Source organism: Rhinichthys klamathensis, unplaced genomic scaffold, assembly GCF_029890125.1.
Source record: "Rhinichthys klamathensis goyatoka isolate OS25496 unplaced genomic scaffold, OSU_Roscu_1.1 h1tg000185l_1, whole genome shotgun sequence".
In the NCBI taxonomy this organism is placed as follows: Eukaryota; Metazoa; Chordata; class Actinopteri; order Cypriniformes; family Leuciscidae; genus Rhinichthys; species Rhinichthys klamathensis.
This window is the reverse complement of record NW_026606713.1, coordinates 936388-955125: the sequence shown is the minus strand read 5'-3', so window position 1 is coordinate 955125 and position 18738 is coordinate 936388. Positions and strand designations below refer to the sequence as shown.

Below are 18738 nucleotides of genomic sequence, written 5' to 3'. Positions count from 1 at the left end.
TTTACCAACTTAGCAAGTTACATGAATATGTATGTATGTACAGGTCCTTCTAAAGAAATTAGCATATTGTGATAAAGTTCATTATTTTCCATAATGTAATGATAAAAATTAAACTTTCATATATTTTAGATTCATTGCACACCAACTGAAATATGTCAGGTCTTTTATTGTTTTAACACTGATGATTTTGGCATACAGCTCATGAAAACCCAAAATTCCTGTCTCAAAAAATTAGCATATCATGAAAAGGGTCTCTAAACGAGCTATTAACCTAATCATCTGAATCAACTAATTAACTCTAACTACTAACTAATAAACACCTGCAAAAGATTCCTGAGGCTTTTAAAAACTCCCAGCCTGTTTCATTACTCAAAACCGCAATCATGGGTAAGACTGCCGACCTGATTGCTGTCCAGAAGGCCATCATTCACACCCTCAAACAAGAGGGTAAGACAGAAAGAAATTTCTGAACAAATAGGCTGTTCCCAGAGTGCTGTATCAAGGCACCTCAGTGGGAAGTCTGTGGGAAGGAAAAAGTGTGGCAAAAAATGCTGCACAACGAGAAGAGGTGACCGGACCCTGAGGAAGATTGTGGAGAAGGACCGATTCCAGACATTGGGGGACCTGCGGAAGCAGTGGACTGAGTCTGGAGTAGAAACATCCAGAGCCACCGTGCACAGGCGTGTGCAGGAAATGGGCTACAGGTGCCGCATTCCCCAGGTCAAGCCACTTTTGAACCAGAAACAGCGGCAGAAGCGCCTGACCTGGGCTACAGAGAAGCAGCACTGGACTGTTGCTCAGTTTTGCATGTCATTCGGAAATCAAGGTGCCAGAGTCTGGAGGAAGACTGGGGAGAAGGAAATGCCAAAATGCCTGAAGTCCAGTGTCAAGTACCCACAGTCAGTGATGGTCTGGGGTGCCATGTCAGCTGCTGGTGTTGGTGCACTGTGTTTTATCAAGGGCAGGGTCAATGCAGCTAGCTTTTAGGAGATTTTGGAGCACTTCATGCTTTCATCTGCTGAAAAGCTTCATGGAGATGAAGATTTCGTTTTTCAGCACGACCTGGCACCTGCTCACAGTGCCAAAAACCACTGGTAAATGGTTTACTGACCATGGTATTACTGTGCTCAATTGGCCTGCCAGCTTTCCTGACCTGAACCCCATAGAGAATCTGTGGGATATTCTGAAGAGAAAGTTGAGAGACGCAAGACCCAACACTCTGGATGAGCTTAAGGCCGCTATCGAAGCATCCTGGGCCTCCATAACACCTCAGCAGTGCCACAGGCTGATTGCCTCCATGCCACGCCGCATTGAAGCAGTCATTTCTGCAAAAGGATTCCCGACCAAGTATTGACTATTGAGTGCATAACTGAACATAATTATTTGAAGGTTGACTTTTTTTTTTGTATTAAAAGCACTTCTTTTATTGGTCGGATGAAATATGCTTATTTTTTGAGACAGGAATTTTGGGTTTTCATGAGCTGTATGCCAAAATCATCAGTATTAAAACAATAAAAGACCTGAAATATTTCAGTTGGTGTGCAATGAATCTAAAATATATGAAAGCTTATTTTTTATCATTACATTATGGAAAATAATGAACTTTATCACAATATGCTAATTTTTTTAGAAGGACCTGTATACATGTCATGGGGATGGTAGACCACGCTCCGACAGCCCCAACACGGAGTCCCTCCATCCATTTCGGTCAGAGGCTGCAAGTCTTCAATCCTCGACGATGTTCAGACTAATTTTTTCCAGATCCCAAGTTGTTGAACCATATTTTCTTTGGTCGCCCTCTCCTCCTTGTCCCGTGGACGTGGCCGAATAGAGCGACATTTGGAAGTCGTTCTGTTTTCATTCGGACCACGTGTCAAAAGGATCCAAGCCTCTTTGTTACTTTAACCCAGGTGTATGTTTGTTGTACTTCCATGTAGGGATGGGCATCGTTAAGAAATTATCGATATCGATGCCATTGTCGAGTCTGCTTATCGATGCGATTCCTTATCGATTCCCATATTGATTCCTGTACCATTTGCTGAACACTTACAGGGTGGCTTTGAGAGTTGTTGGCTTTAAATGTCTAATTTAAAGTGGTTTTAGAGAAGAAAAACCAAGTGTGCAATATCTAGGGCCCTATAAAATCAGTTTTATTTTTTCACAAATTCCGTTTTTTCCGTTTTAATTTTTGGGAATTAATTTTTTTACCTTTTACTGTTATTTTAGTCATAAAAAGAGTGTGCTTTTAAAGTTAATGATTAAAATGTATACAAATACAATAGGAATGACCTTAAATTACAGACATTTACTGTGTAGCCTTTTCAGGACAAATACTGCATGATGCCACATGACACTGCACTCTTCAAGTAACAACAAAATATGGTTATGAGCTTTAAACTGTCCAGTAAAATAAATTATATTAGTTTATATAAGTTTAAATAAAAGTCACACTCTGTCTCTCTCTCGCCCAGTGTCGCTCGCGGAGTTCGCTTCGCTTTTGTCCAGTCCGGCGCCTCATAGACAGACGCGGTGTGTGTGTGTATGTGCATAGACATAATAAATACATAGACGCCCTATTGGCCGCTGGAGCGTACGTCAACGGCGCCGCCATATTGGGGATGGCAACTTTCCCATACCTCTCATACCGGGAATTGAGAAAAATGCCTGTTTTGTGCGCTGTTTGGGGCTGTACACATCGCCACACAATTGAAAACAGCTTTCGAGGAATTACCTTTCACAAGCAAGACTGAACGTTTGTTTTTGGTTGTATTTGGTCATGATTTAATTAGTAATAGTAACGTTCAGAGGATACATTTAAAAATACTACTGTTATTGTGTCACGAAATGTAGTTTAAATAGTTTTTCAGTCGACAATGTAGTTGTTTAAAGTTCAAATATGTGGTTTGTTTATATAGATAGCGCCTATTTAAAAATTTGATCTGACGTTTTCGGAGTTGTAAGATGCGCTCAGCGCTCGTCTACCCCGCCTGGAACAGCCGTCCCTCGGCCAGTGCTTCTCAAGTTTTCCCGCTGACTCGGATGTCTGTAGTCTAGTGGTTAAACATGAGATATAATTAGTCTTGTGTATATCTAACGGGCGATCTTTGGTCTCATTAATCTATAAATGGTTCCCTGGTAAATCGTTTTGGCTGAGGGCAAAGTGAAGTTTCATAACTTTATATTTAGGCTATTTTAACGTTGGATCCTGCTGTATGTTTGACTGAAGCTACTTCTGTTATAATGGCTATTACTGATCAATAAAACTGAAATTTAACAAAAAGAGTTAAATATTAAAGTCACTATTTAACTTATTTTTTATTGTGTATATTCTGTAATTGATATTTCTTATTCTATTGCTATTATTATTATTAATAAACTATGCTATTATCAATATTTTTATGATTGTATTATTGTACTTATGATATTATATAATTATACTAATCATTACTATTTTATTTGCTGTATACTATTTGTTTATTTTATTGACTAAACTATTTACTATTACTTCTCACTTTATGTTATATTTACTATTTGCATTGCACTGTAGTTGTACCATAACGTATTATCATAAAGGATCCATCAGTTATCTTTGTTATTGCTAAAATCTGGTCAATCACAGAACATGCTTTTTCCACAATAAGAAAACTTAAATTATATCTCAGTATGGGGGTCTTCACCATTCTTATCCAAGAATAAAAAGCCAGATACATGACAAGCCTGAGCTTTGACCATTCTTCATTAAAAAAAAATATTTTACAAGTCTAACTATCGAGATTTTAAATAACTAGAGATGGAACTTTTTGTACACCACATACAAACCACTGAAATCGGTTGATAAATGTAAATACAGTTTGTTTTTATCCAGAAAAAACGCAGCTCACCCGTTTACTTACATTTGATTACAGTGCAGTCTTGCCCTCCGCAAAATGTCTATGTGTATGTGAGAGAGATGTGTGAGTGATAGAGAGACGGATGGAGAGCGGGGAAAGGAAATACAACGGAAAGAATACGCTGCGTGTTTTAAATAGCATAAAAAAAATGAACGAAACGAACGAATGTGGCGGCCGGAGTTGATTTTGTGGCCGCGAATTAGTCTATCTGTGGGAAACACTGCATAAAAGTCACGTGCGAACTGCTCGGCTCGGTACTGAGGGCTTATAGCGTCGAGTTTCTTAACTTTTTCGCCGGCGAAAGCAGAGCCGTGGAGAGCCGCTTCGCCATGCTTTCATTGTTTTGATGCCGTCAAATGAAGCCACACTCTCGATCGTTTACGTCTCGTAGCCATCGCGCTTTTGGGGGATTTAAAAATCCAGTCGCATCCCAGCAAACATGCTTCTTTGGGGCCCGAATGGGGCCCTTGCGGGCAGCCCACTGTGGGCCCATATACCGGCGTGAAATGCGGGGCACGTGTGGGACCCACACTTTGGGACCCAGGTGGGGCCCCAGTGGGACAGCCCAAAAGTGTGGGCTGACTGTGGGCAGGCCCACAGTAAGTAAGTAGAGTGGGCCCCATTGGGGCCAGTTGTGGGCCCACAGCAAACCCTTATAGGGGCCCATGCGGGGCCATTGCGGGCAGCCCACTGTGGGCCCAGATACCGGCGTGAAATGCGGGGCACGTATGGGCCCCACACTTTGGGACCCAGGTGGGGCCCCAGTGGGACAGCCCAAAAGTGTGGGCTGACTGTGGGCAGGCCCACAGTAAGTAGAGTGGGCCCCCATTGGGGCCAGTTGTGGGCCCACAGCAAACCCTTATAGGGGCCCATGTGGGGCCATTGCGGGCAGCCCACTGTGGGCCCAGATACCGGCGTGAAATGCGGGGCACGTGTGGGCCGACTGTGGGCCTCATGGGGGCCCAAATGGGCAAAACTGCTATGGGCCCCGCATGGGCTAACCCACTGGGGGCCCATGTGGGTTTTCTGTGGGCAAACCCACAGTGGGTTGCCCACAGTAAACCCTCATGGGGGCCCAAATGGGCAAAACTGCTATGGGCCCCGCATGGGCTAACCCACTAGGGGCCCGTGTGGGTTTTCTGTGGGCAAATCCACAGTGGGTTGCCCACAGTAAACCCTCATGTAAACCCTCATGGGGGCCCAAATGGGCAAAACTGCTATGGGCCCCGCATGGGCTAACCCACTAGGGGCCCTTGAGGGGTATATAAGCCCACTGTGGGCTTGCCTTCAGAAAGCCCAAATGGGGCCCCAAAGGGTTTGCCCTTGCCCACACTGTCCCACAGAAAACCCACACTTGCCCACAGTGGGCCCGCACTGGCATGTTTGCTGGGATACTGTAACGTCATGCCTCGACGCGGGAATGGATGGAACGGAACATTCGGAATCGTTAGTGGAATCGGTAACGTGTGGACGTGTACGATTCCGATGGATCGGAACGTTTGGAACCGGTTCCAAACCGGAACCTGGAACCGATTCCCAAGCCTACTTCCATGTTAGGGTTTCATAGTCGATATCGATGGTTGAAGGGCGGCTGACTAGACCTCTCCCTCTTCCTGTCCAGATTTAGCCGTCGGCATCTTCTCGTTGCCGACGTTTCCAGAGGAGACGGACGTGGACGTACTGGACTCCTCCTCCCAGAAACATGAATATGGTTAGGAAAAAAAGAAAAAAAAGACAATATACACAATTTAACATACTGAGAAACTCACAAAAAAACGTCCACACTGCAGGGCAGCAACGATATTCATAACATGTTTGCTTTAATAAAAGAAACAAATACCAAGAACAGCAATGAAAACAACTTTGTAAACCATCAGTGTAGATTTGGTGTACTAGATTTGAGCAGAGAGATAGAGTAAAATCTATTTGATAGATTTGAGCAGAGAGATTGAGTAACAATCTATAAGTACCAAAATGTATTTACACCAGGTCAAGGTTTGATGATTTGATTCAAATCAGACAGAGTCACAGCTGATTGAAAGACAAAGTGAATGAACAAGGAAGGAAGTAAGACTAATGTTTGGAGTCTCGGGGATAAAGCTCAGACAAAATGCTCTAAGGACTCCTGTTCAGCATCTCTTTGGGGAAGATGCTCAAGAGTTGGAGACTGTTTACCAGTTAGTTGAGCCAGAAAATTAAATTATGTCTGAAAAATTCTCAGCAACAAGGTTTTTTTCAACCCTGTTTAAATATAGGCCTATGCTGCAAACTAGTGGTTATTCTATTACATTTTATTTCTTTCAACCAAATAACACAAATGTATTTTATGCAAAATAATAAAATGTGATTTTTAAAATTTGTATTATTTTATATAGAAATAAATGGTGTACAATTTATTATTTAGAAGATATGAGACTCTTCCTGTTTCCCTTTTTGTCATTATTTTATTACATTATTTAAGTCCATTCAAGATACCCGTTTGAAATTTAGCCTCTTCAATATATTGGCATCATGTTGAGAAAGTTTGGTGTGAATCGAAAAAATTCAGAGCTTGATTCCATAAATCCACATTCAAACAAAAATATCTAACTTCCTCTTGGTCGGAGCTAATGACTGTAAATTAGAAAGTCGTCCGGCTCGATGAGAATAATATACAGTATGTACCAAGTTTGTTGACTGTAGGTAAAACTAACCACCCATTTTAGTTAAAAGGTGACGCTACTTAGCTGCTCCTACACGCCCATTTTAAGGCTTTGCCCATGTCTACTGGCTGACAACTCTGATGTGTGCGTGTCGAGTTTCATGCAATTTGAAGCATGCTAAGAGTCTCAGAAATACCCAAAAGAAATATAAAAAGTTTGATGCGTTGCCATAATAGTATTCAAGATATCAAGAATCCTTTCACAGGTTTAAGTCTGGTTACGTTGGTTACATTTGCACCGCCAGTAGGAACTCTGAAGTGACGTAAGCCACACTTATGTTACTTATTTTGACAACGCCAGAGCCTAAGCACACAGTGCTCGCATGCTCCATGTTCATTAGTTTACGGTTTGTCTAACAGCCCTGTCTCATACATTATTAGAAAGAACTGTTATACGTAAATAAAAAAATAAATAAAAAGTGTACACATGTCCAGTGTTGCTAGCTGAGCAGAAATACATAATCATGTTTTGCTTGGTCCCCTCAGTTGTGTTGGATTTTCCCCTCAGCGTGAAGGTTAAGAGGCCCATCTATCACTGTTTTCTATGTTTGTAGAGTTTCTGAAATAAATGGTTATAATCTATAGCTATGTTTCCATCCACACGTTTTTATCCGCATTAAGTGATATCGAATGAAAAATGCCTTATGGAAACAGTAAAATTCGATTGAATTTCATGAATATCGACTCAAATGAAATACAATCGGTCTCATCGAATTTGATCTTGATCGATATACGTCTTGTGCGATAAACGCGGATGGAAACGTTATTATGGTGCGATCCATTTTGCCTAGTAAAACTTTGTTCGCAAATGTTGGCTTGAATGTTGTGCAATTCGATGAGAAAATGAATGGAAACACCTTAACATGTCTCAAATTAATTCGATATACCAATTTGATCGCAAAACAGCATGTGACGTCATTACGCACAGGTTTTTATCCGCTTTAAAGCCGTTTGATGGAAACACACTTTCACCAGCTTTAGTCGCATGAGGTTTTTTACCGAACTTCAGATAATTCGATTGACAAGTGGATGGAAACATGGCTTATGTGTGTTTACACAGCCTTTATAATAATGGCAAGTGCTGGTGTTTCGCGTGCGTTCGGCCAATCAGCGTACACTTACGTCACAGAGTTCCTATATTGCTGGTTTAGACCCTGCTCTGAAGGAGGAGCTAAATTAGTTCCTAGAACTAAAATCGTTCCTAGTTCCTGCGGTGCGAACACGCCAAAATCCAGGTACTTCCGCCAATAGATCTAGGAACTATGAAAAGGTTCCTCTGGTGCAAAAGCCCCAATAAACAGGGACCCACCCTGTTTATTGGGGCTTTCGCACCAGAGGAACCGTTTCTACTAGCATCCCTCAAAGTCCTTACTTATTTTGTGTTGTAATAGGCCTAGCCCAACAAATGACTTGAGCAAAAATGTCCCCCCCAGGCCAGTAGAAATAAGATGTCCCCCATCTAGGCCAGTAGAAATAAGGCTTTTTGTGGTACATGTCTGAACAGAAACCATGTAAACTGCAAGTAAAGACAACAAAAAACCCAAATATATTAACATTTATTAAAAATCACCAGAAGTCACATGACATTTCCAGTTATTTTTGGCCATAGCCATATTCTTTAACATTGATGGGGCCGACAGATGCTCTTTCCCAGCGTAGATCTGAGGAACAAATGATTAGTGAGAACTAAAGCCATGTATGACAATAACAACTTATCAGAGTTAGTCCAAACCTGTAAGCAGTTGATCACTTCCACTTCTGATGCTACACGTTGTGTCACAGCAGCCACACACCTGGTCAGAATCATCTGCAGACACCCACCTGACAAAACAAACCCTCAAATACGTTAACGCAACCAATTCACCTGTACACTTATTTAGCGGGCAACATACCCATTAGCAGAGAATGAACAAGCTTTCTGTTCAGAACTTGGAGAGGTTGCTCCAGCCACCTTCAAAATGCATGTGATGTAGACCTGCAGAGACAATGGTTTGTACACCATGGCAGAATATCATACAAAGAGTTGCACAACTACAGGACATGCATACCAGCCCACTGTCTGCTTGCTGGAACCTGAACGCCTCTAGCTGAAACCCTAGCTTATCACCTTGAGTCCGGGGCATAAAGTGAGACGTGGAGCCTGTGAGCTTGGCATCAACCAGGCACCTGTGAACAGAACCCAGTTAGAAATCACACAACCCTTATGGAAGCTGGGATACATGAGGTAGCACCTCTTACCCATTATTCTCAATAAAGGAGTATCTGGGGACAGAAGCAACATCAGGGACTGCAGTAGCCACGCAGCTGTCCACAAACACACGGATGGGAACATGGCTGTACAAACGCACTGACGCTTCAAGATTTATCATGTCACCCAGGAAGTACTGGTTAGAAGGTCTCTCAAATCTCCAGTCATCTGAAAAAAAAGTAAAATAATTATCTTAACAGATGATTCACAAGCATTCTACAAATCTGTATGGGCTACACCAACCAGTCATGAGCTTGAGGGAGAAGACAAAGACGTCCTCTGCAACCTCAGTTGAGGCATATGGGATCCAAGTGGGCATTAAGGCATCGCTGCTCACATTATGTGTTCTGTAGGAGTTAAACAAGCGGTCATCTCTTGCCCATAAACGGCAGGATTAGAACATTGGGTGAGCCTGAATTAATTGAATCCTCACCTTGGATAATGACACTCGATACCAACCACCGCACCACTGCTCCTGACAATAGGAACACCATATGAAGCCTCTTGTGGGGTGTACATAATGTTGAACCTATAGACAAGCTCATCCTCAGTCACCTAAACAGAAAGGTTAATAGAAGAACAGTCACATGGACAATTCAGAATACCTATGATTGTCACAACAGAACCTTACCATTGATGTACCGCTACATCCATGCAGTTCAGACTCAAAGATCAGCACTTGAGCAGAAGAATCCTCTCCAGTTGCAGTACAGCCTCCCAGTGTAAAACCAGAGGACAACAGTGGGTGCCCAGTCCCAAAGAAGTCCTTCATCACTTCCACATATACTGAATTCTCTCCACACTGAGCAGCTACACTGTTGGCAGGGACAGGATAAGGCAACTCAAAAGGAACGTCTGGCTGCTGTGGTTCCTCTGGTAGACTTGGAAAACTCCACGTCAGTGTCGCCACTGGACCCTGCAACAGCTCTTTTAATTGAACACCCATAAGATCTTGAGAAGACTTTCCAAAGTCAGTCCTGACTGGTGTCTGGACAGGAAACTGAGCGGGAAAACTTTGTGGTGCAAATGCAGTGTTACTGGGAACCAAAGACATCCTGGAATCAGCCTGTTGAGAAGCTTGAGCTAATGTTCTAGGCCTAAACTCGCTTGGACTCCGATTATGTGCTGCTCTTGCCCTCCATTGTGCTTCAGAAAATCCAAGTGCAAGAATAAACACCAATCCGAATCCAACCTGCCAAAACCCCATTATTGCCAAGCTTGTTTCAATGACACATTAGGGTGCTAGCATCCCAATTTATGCAGATGTAAATCAGAATGGCTCCACCTCTCTCGTGACAAGCATCATTTTTCTCTAGACCTGCCAATTTACTCAATCAATATGTCACAGGTGAAAGTCATTGATTCTTTACTACGCAGAATAAAATGAATTTACATATAAGGGCATGTTATTAGTAGCTAAACCAAATGATTGCTTATTTTAGATAACAAAATGTCTTTAGATCAAAAAAGTCTTTTTGTTTCTTCCTTTTTTATTAATTCAGAAACATGGCCACAGACAGAATTGCACACTAGAGTATCCAGAATAATAAAGTTTAGTATGTTTCAGGTTTAGATTATAACAAACGTTCTTCCCTCACATCAACAGCAATCTTCACGGGGGTCTGAAATGGAGAAATTTAGTTCAGAATCAAAGGAATGCAGGATCATAACATTATTTGATTATAGATTCACTGATATTTTTTCTCCCCATTGCAACTGTTATGTTTAGGTTGATCAGAGTGTTTGTGGCATACTATACGCTGCTCAGCACTGAAAGACTATAATCTGAACAGTCTACTAAAACAATTTAATTTAAAATACAAAAGTTAAGCTCATTAGACATTAAGAACTTAAAAAAATGTTGGCGTTTGAAACATGACATAACACACATTAAAACATGCTGGAGAATGTTAAAGAAAATATGGTTAAGTTCACAAATAGTTTGTGAAGCAGCACAGTGATCTCGGTCACTATAGCGGTCCCTTTCTCCGTAGCGATCACGGTCTCTCCCGACTTGTCTGTCACCATGACGATAATGAAATTCTCCATGACGACCCCTGTCATCAGCATTTCTTTTGCTACGGGACCCTTCTTTTGAAGAAGAGCTAGAGTAAGAGTCTGAAACTGAGCGCTACTGAAGCCGCTCATTTTGGTCCCTGAGCTGAGGGCAGGGAGCGGCAGCATGGAGGAAACTGAGGAGGACGACGATGGAGAGTAGGACTGGTGGGCTCTGTCAGGCCCCTCAGGTGCTCTTGAAGGCAAATAACTTAGACTTCCTGCATGGGTCTACCCAGAGGAGCTGTAAGTTTAGGAGGAACGCCTTGATGCTCTGTGCGATACGATAATCGATACGCTGGCGTCAAATAGCGATATTTTTTTAAATAAAATAAGGCGCTCTAAATAGATTTCCCTGCTCCCAGCGTCGCTACTTCATGGGTCCTCGAGGTGGCGCTCAACATGTAAACGTGAAACGTGGACATAAGTTAACTAGCCTAAGAAAAAGAGGCTTTTATCGGGATGGTGGAAATCAGTGCGAGTAGCCTACAATAATAGATGCCCCAGTCATGTTTAAGTTCAAAGTCTATGTAGTTCAAAGTAGCTATGTGATTTCGGACGGAGCCATACTTTTTAAAATAGTTTGTCAAACAGAACAACCATAAACGTTGTTTGTTTAATTCAGCAATTTACGTTCCGCAATCATCAAAGAAATAAAAAGCTGTTTTTGCATTTTTTATTTAATTTTGTGTAAAAATGTATTTACGTCTGCAGTTGGATCAAAACATGAGAATTAAATTTCTCATGGAAGGTACAGTGTGTTGCATTCTGGGATAATTTGCATGTTATGGTAGTATGCTATTCTGAACATATCTATATACCCTTCTCAATCTTTCATTTTTATCAGTCATCCTGATTTGTGCATGTGTACTACCTAATGTAAACAATAAAGGCCTGTTCACACAAAGAATGATATCTACAAAGATAACTTTCGTAGCCTATCCTGTGATTCCTACCCCTAGTCACCACGTCATTTTTCACACGACCCCAGACTGAGCCCATACATGTGTACAAGAGGGATGGTCGTTTTAGTAGAAGTAACCACGCCCACGTCAAACATTCTGGCGCCCTGTTGCAAATGTGAATGGAAATTGGCTTGATAATGGACAACCAGACTCTAGAGAATCTTTTTGCATGTGTTTGGTTCCGATCGGGCAAAAAACCTAGGTTTAGCTCACAAAAGTATACAGGTTTCTTGAAAACATTCCCCTGAATTTTACCAGTATGACATCATTCCAAGACATGCTTTCTGTCAAGGATTCCAATGATATAAGACACTTGAGCCTGTGACAAATGGTTTAGGATTTATGACCCATTATGTACTTTTGATCATTGTAGCACCACCATCAGGTCGATTGGGGTGAGCCTCGGTGACACAATGTATGCAGAAGTTATAACACACTTCCTGTTTCCTTTTTTTTGCCATAAATTTGTTGCCTTGCCACAGCCAAACCGTTCGGGATATTGAAAATCTGATCGAAAATTTGTTTGGCCCAATGAGATCAATAAGTGTATGAAGTTTGGCTACTTTAGGTAAAAAGGGGTGCGCTACAGAGCCCCTCAAATACAACCCATGACCCCACCATGTCATCTTGTGTGGTCACTTGTGTCATCAGTGACCCTGATGGCCGACAATTTCAACGTGTGCAAAGTGTTTTTGAGCAGGTTAATGACCCCAAATTAAGTGGATGAGTAAACAGTTTCTCATAAATGCGACTGAAAACATAATGTCATTGATATGACAATTGAATACAATAGAATCGAGATATTGCCACAATTTTAATGTTCATAAATAAGGATTTTATACACATTTGTAAGTCTGTAAAGTTGTTCATACGTAAATAATTGATGTTATAGTCCTGTCAATACGTCAATATTGTAGGTTTCAGTGTCTATGGGAACACAAGTAAATGTACGTGTGGCAAAATACATACGAATACTCATGAGAACATGTTGTCCATTTCTATCGGCATGGTATATCAAACACTGAATTTCTTAAGTACAATGGACCAAACATGTGATGGACCAGACAAAGAGGGCAGGATTTTATTGTTTTTGTCCTGACATTTTCCTCTCGCTGGGAATCTTCAGCTGTAAGATGGGATGTTAAGAAGTGAACTTTGGCACATTGGTTTCTCCCACTTAAACCCTGTAGCCCCACCAACTACTACACAGACTTCAGTTTATAACAAATCTTTTAGTCTAGAAGCTATTTTTATCTTCAGTTTTTAACCTCAGGTTAAGTTCAGTAAAGTTATTGATTTGAATCTCTGGCCAGTAGATCATTTTTTGCAATGGTTTTTCACTTGCCCAATAAACTTAAAATTTGATCAACCATGTATTAAATTCTTTATTTGAATCAATGGACAAACCAATGAATATTAATAGATCTGGCATAAGTGCAAAAACATTCAAATTTGAGGTTCTATCCTTTGAATGTAGCTTAAACACAAAACAGCACAAGAAAAAAACCTTTGTTACAAACATTTATTAGATTTTATATTCTGGAAGACATCACTTTGCATAATGTAGCTGTTTTATAGAGTCCCTTAGCCCTTTACGGAGTATAGCTGATTGAGGAATGGTCGATTGTATAGCTGGACATCTGACCCAGATTCACGTAGAGCCTGCGCAGTCTGTGGGATACCAGAGAACATGCCAACAGATGATGCTTGGGCACTCAAGCCTAGAGATGGAGTTAGGTTTGAACCTGTGGGGCGTTGCATGGCCACAAAATGCTCAGATATCTGGTTACTGCTTGTAGAGTCAGAAGGAGCTTGAGATGGGAGTCTAGAGGGTCTTTCAACTACACCAATGAGACCCAGGGTTCGCAGAGAGTCTGAGCTATACAGGCCATTAGACCGCTTATCACTGGTAGACTGGCTAGAAACAGCTAGGGGAGAGGAAGCAAGCTTGGCATATGCATGAGACCCAGGGGTGTACTTGCTAGAGGGGCTTTGAGAATGAAGAGAAAAGCCACCATATCTGCTGCTACCACCCTGTGCAGAAACAAACGGTCCAGGATCTCCTGAAGATGAGCCTCCTGCTGATGACAGGGAAGGAAACAAACTCTGCATTGGAGAGCTTTGAGACAGAGAGCTGCCCTGTGATGCAGCTGCACCTGAGGTCTGAATACCTCGTGAAGGCTGCCATCTTTGAGACTTTTGGCTTTGGGACCCAGAAAAGCTTTGAAATGCTTGGCTGGACTGGTCGGCAACACCTTGGGGCGAGGACAACGATACACAATGACCATTATAGGAGGATGGAGACCCAGAGGCAAACTGACTTGTGGTATCTTGAGGCTGGAGTGATCCACCATAGGTGGTGCTTCCCTGAAGGGTGAATGGCTTAGAGGACCCTGACTGGGTGCCATAGCTAGAGGTGAACTGCTTCCGTGAACTCTGGACTGTAGCAGACTGACTGGAGGCACCTTGGGGTGAGAATAGTGATACACTTGGATAGGAGGATGGAGACCCAGAGGCAAACTGATTTGAGGTATCTTGAGGCTGGAGTGATCCACCATAGGTGGTGCTTCCCTGCAGGGTGAATGGCTTAGAGGACCCTGACTGGGTGCCATAGCTAGAGGTGAACTGCTTCCGTGAACTCTGGACTGTAGCAGACTGACTGGAGGCACCTTGGGGTGAGAATAGTGATACACTTGGATAGGAGGATGGAGACCCAGAGGCAAACTGATTTGAGGTATCTTGAGGCTGGAGTGATCCACCATAGGTGGTGCTTCCCTGCAGGGTGAATGGCTTAGAGGACCCTGACTGGGTGCCATAGCTAGAGGTGAACTGCTTCCGTGAACTCTGGACTGTAGCAGACTGACTGGAGGCACCTTGGGGTGAGAATAGTGATACACTTGGATAGGAGGATGGAGACCCAGAGGCAAACTGACTTGTGGTATCTTGAGGCTGGAGTGATCCACCATAGGTGGTGCTTCCCTGCCATTTGAAGGGAACAGAGGGTCCTTCCTGGGTGCCAGAGTTGCCTGTGAAGGTAGAGGTAAACTGCTTCTGTGAACTCTGGACTGCAGCAGACTGACTGGAGGCACCTTGGGGTGAGAATAGTGATACACTTGGATAGTAGGATGGAGACCCAGAGGCAAACTGACTTGTGGTACCCTGAGGCTGGAGTGACCCACCATAAGTGGAGCTTCCCTGCAGAGTGAATGGCTTAGAGGACCCTGACTGGGTGCCATAGCTAGAGGCAATCTGCTTCCGTGAACTCTGGACTGTAGCAGACTGACTTGAGGCACCTTGGGGTGAGAATAGTGATACACTTGGATAGGAGGATGGAGACCCAGAGGCAAACTGACTTGTGGTATCTTGAGGCTGGAGTGATCCACCATAGGTGGTGCTTCCCTGCCATTTGAAGGGAACAGAGGGTCCTTCCTGGGTGCCAGAGTTGCCTGTGAAGGTAGAGGTAAACTGCTTCTGTGAACTCTGGACTGCAGCAGACTGACTGGAGGCACCTTGGGGTGAGAATAGTGATACACTTGGATAGTAGGATGGAGACCCAGAGGCAAACTGACTTGTGGTACCCTGAGGCTGGAGTGACCCACCATAAGTGGAGCTTCCCTGCAGAGTGAATGGCTTAGAGGACCCTGACTGGGTGCCATAGCTAGAGGCAATCTGCTTCCGTGAACTCTGGACTGTAGCAGACTGACTGGAGGCACCTTGGGGTGAGAATAGTGATACACTTGGATAGGAGGATGGAGACCCAGAGGCAAACTGATTTGAGGTACCTTGAGGCTGGAGTGACCCACCATAAGTGGAGCTTCCCTGCAGAGTGAATGGCTTAGAGGACCCTGACTGGGTGCCATAGCTAGAGGCAATCTGCTTCCGTGAACTTTGGACTGTAGCAGACTGACTGGAGGCCCCTTGTGGCGAGGATAGTGATACACTTGGATAGTAGGATGGAGACCCAGAGGCAAACTGACTTGGGGTACCTTGAGGCTGGACAGAACCACTGTAAGTGCTACTTATTCCCTGGGAGGCAAAGCCAGTAGAGCCCCCAAACCAAGGACCAGAGCTACTTTTTGACTGGCTATAAACAGCTGGGTGTGATGACATGGGGGAACTCACATATTTGGTATGGGACGTAGGGGCATACAGACCCAGAGTGCCCTGAGGCTTCAGATAGAAGCTAGAAGTAGAACTACTACCTCCCTGCACAGGAAAAAAATTACTGGAAGTTAATTGAGTGGCAGACCTGCTCTGGGTGCTTGTAGACACACTAGGTGAACTTTGAACGCTTGTGGACTGGCTAGAAATGCTTTGAGAGAGACTACCCTGAGTGTCTAGAGGTGAAGCAGGACCTGTTGACTGTGAATCTGAACTGCTCTCAGAGCCAAGCATAAACAAGCTGGGAGTGCTTTGACCATTAGTAGACTGGCTAGAGACCTCCATTTGTGAGGGTAGAAGCTGACTGGAGTTGTCTTGTGATTGGGGAGACAAGTCAACATGAGAGCTAAGCCCTGCCACTTCCCCTTGAAAAGAAGAGCCAGAAGCTTCCAACAAACTGCCCGAACTTCCCTGAAAGCTAGAACTATACAAACCGGGGGTACTCTGGTCACTGGTAGACTGACTAGAAACAGATGAAGAACTGAGCATGTTATAGGAGCCTGGGTTATATTGACTCGAGGCACCTTGAGACTGAGGCAAGCCACCGTAACTGCTTTCACCCTGAGGGGAGATGGATTGACCAGAGCCTTCTGAAGCCAGCACTGGGCTACCTTGAGAAGTGTACGTGGCACCTGGAGCAGATGAACTGCTGTAAGAGATACTCTCCTGAGAGAACACAGGCAAAGTGGCTTCTGCTGATTTAGCACCAGAGGTTTCCAGGGAGCTGGACATGTACAAACTAGGGGAGCTTTCATCACTGGTGGACAGGCCAGAAGTGCCAAGTGTGGCAGGGAAGCTACTTTCTCCTTGTGTAGAAACACTAGTAGTATCTGTAGCGGCTGATCCAGAGGAACCCTGGAGCGATGTCAAACGGCCTGCATGCCGTTCATTTAAGGGTAGAGGCAAGGAAGCTAAAACAGAGCTGCTTGGAGCTGTCTGGGCATGGGACATTGATTCATGCCTGCTGGAAACACCACCTTTAAAGTCCCTGTAAAGGCAATTTCAAAAAAAAATTCTAAACACATTATAAATGTTAGAAATGTATAGCTAAAACATATTACAAAGACTGTGAACTGTGAAGTACTGAATTGTGGAGTTAGACCGTTAAACAGTTTTTCACCATTGATATTTTACGGATTTTCTGGGCGGGGCTAAAACAGGGCTCGATGACGCACTGGAGCCCTTGAGCTCCTGGACACGCCCCTACTTGATGACGCTCTGAGGCCACTGAGGCTGGCCGCTCCTAACAATATTATAGAGCACATTCACATCAGTTTGCCGCTCAATCGCGAGTTACTGTCAGTTCAGTTCAGTTCAGTTCAGTTCATCTTTATTCATTTCCCGAAGGCAATTTGGTTGAAGCAAAACAGGCATACACATAAAAACACTGTCATACACATTCACAAATAAATACATTTACATAGAGTTTAAAAATAGTACTGTCAGTAGTAGTACTATTATTAGTAACACAGCCTACAGATTGCTAGCTACTAGCTATGCCTTCGTCACGGAAATGCGTACTACCTGGATGCGATCACCGGATCACGTACAAAACAGATCGGTGTCCTTGTTTAAATTTCCGAAAAACGATTACATCAAGAAGAAGTGGATTAATTTTGTGAAGAGCCACCTTGATGGAGAGCTGAGGATCACCGCCAAAACCCGCCTCTGTAAGTGATCATTTTACACTGGATAGTTTTATAAACTTTCGTCGGAGATAACTGTCTGGGATTCACTGATAATCCGCTGTTACTGGTGAATAGGGCCGAACCGACTCCCGCCTCAGCCTTCATCCTCCCGTCGCGCCGACAACTGGTGCCATTCGGCAGTGCGTGCCCACCGTGCGAGCATCCATTCCGGCTGTAGAGTTGAGTGAGGCGAGTCGACGACGGCAGCTTTCCCGCGAGTGGGCGTGGTTTCAGCGCAGCCAGTGGACACGCCCCCAGCGTTTGAGAGCAGAGATTACTGCTCATTTTTTCAAGATTTTGATAGCTTATTTTATGTACTTGCTGGCTTTTTTTTATCATTCAAATTTGACTGGGTGACTAATAACACATTTTTCTGTGGTGTGACAAACTCAAAACACATACTTAATTTTGACTTTACAGGGACTTTAACAAATTGGAGTAAGTTCAACCTTTTCAGGGGTCTGTTAGTGAATAAACTAGAGCCCACTTCTTCAGGCAAAATCCCAGTCACAGGGACCTCTGACACAGAAGACTGGACTGCACGAGGTGAGAACGTTCTGTCTGAAGCTTGGCCCCACCGGTGGCGGGCATCTGAATGAGCCCCACCTGTGAATTACACAAAATAGAAGACTTGTAGAAAAAGAAACCTCACAATTTAAAATCCTTTACAAGAGAAAATATTAAAAAAAACACCAAAAACATTAATCTTACCTTTAAATCCATGAGTATTACTCAAAAAGAGCAGGAAGATTACAAACAAGGGTAACCTAAAAGTAAATATATAAAATACATAAAGAAAATTAATTATTTGCTGAATCATTCACAAACCGAGATTGATTGAATAAACTCACTGTGTCCACCCTTTATCCATGGCAAACAAAAAACCCTGAGTACTCCAATGCCCCAACATTCACTTTCTCAAACCACCACACAGACACTACAATTGCAAACATATCTAATTGGAGATAAGTGTATTTTATAGGCCTTCATCAGTCCAATTAGGGCAAATAACTAATTAGATGAAACATTG

General features: G+C 43.3%; 1 protein-coding gene and 1 long non-coding RNA gene across 2 annotated transcripts; both read right to left on the bottom strand.

The window, feature by feature from the left end:
- Nucleotides 1-8131: 8131 nt before the first annotated feature.
- Nucleotides 8132-10084, bottom strand: LOC130095088 (zona pellucida sperm-binding protein 3-like). The gene is made up of 8 exons (XM_056261747.1): nt 9471-10084; nt 9273-9394; nt 9083-9186; nt 8830-9007; nt 8640-8757; nt 8484-8566; nt 8324-8412; nt 8132-8252 (listed from the first exon to the last, which is right to left on the bottom strand). The coding sequence occupies exons 1-8, from the start codon at nt 10044-10046 to the stop codon at nt 8185-8187; spliced, it is 1338 nt and encodes a 445-aa protein (XP_056117722.1). The 5' UTR covers nt 10047-10084; the 3' UTR covers nt 8132-8184.
- Nucleotides 10085-18190: 8106 nt separating this feature from the next.
- On the bottom strand, nt 18191-18645 carry LOC130095090 (uncharacterized). Its single transcript, XR_008808044.1, has 3 exons — nt 18560-18645; nt 18420-18475; nt 18191-18314 (listed from the first exon to the last, which is right to left on the bottom strand). It is a non-coding gene; the product is annotated as an uncharacterized LOC130095090 (long non-coding RNA).
- Between the last annotated feature and the right edge of the window lie 93 nt (nt 18646-18738).

What these genes read in the sequence shown, in the direction of transcription:
- LOC130095088 (XM_056261747.1), bottom strand. Translation starts at nt 10,046, where the DNA reads ATGGGGTTTTGGCAGGTTGGATTCGGATTGGTGTTTATTCTTGCACTT. An exon ending in ATCGAGTGTCATTATCCAAG is followed by an intron (nt 9,187 to 9,272) that starts GTGAGGATTCAA and finishes TAACTCCTACAG; the next exon opens with AACACATAATGTGAGCAGCG. An exon ending in TCCTTTATTGAGAATAATGG is followed by an intron (nt 8,758 to 8,829) that starts GTAAGAGGTGCT and finishes TTCTGTTCACAG; the next exon opens with GTGCCTGGTTGATGCCAAGC.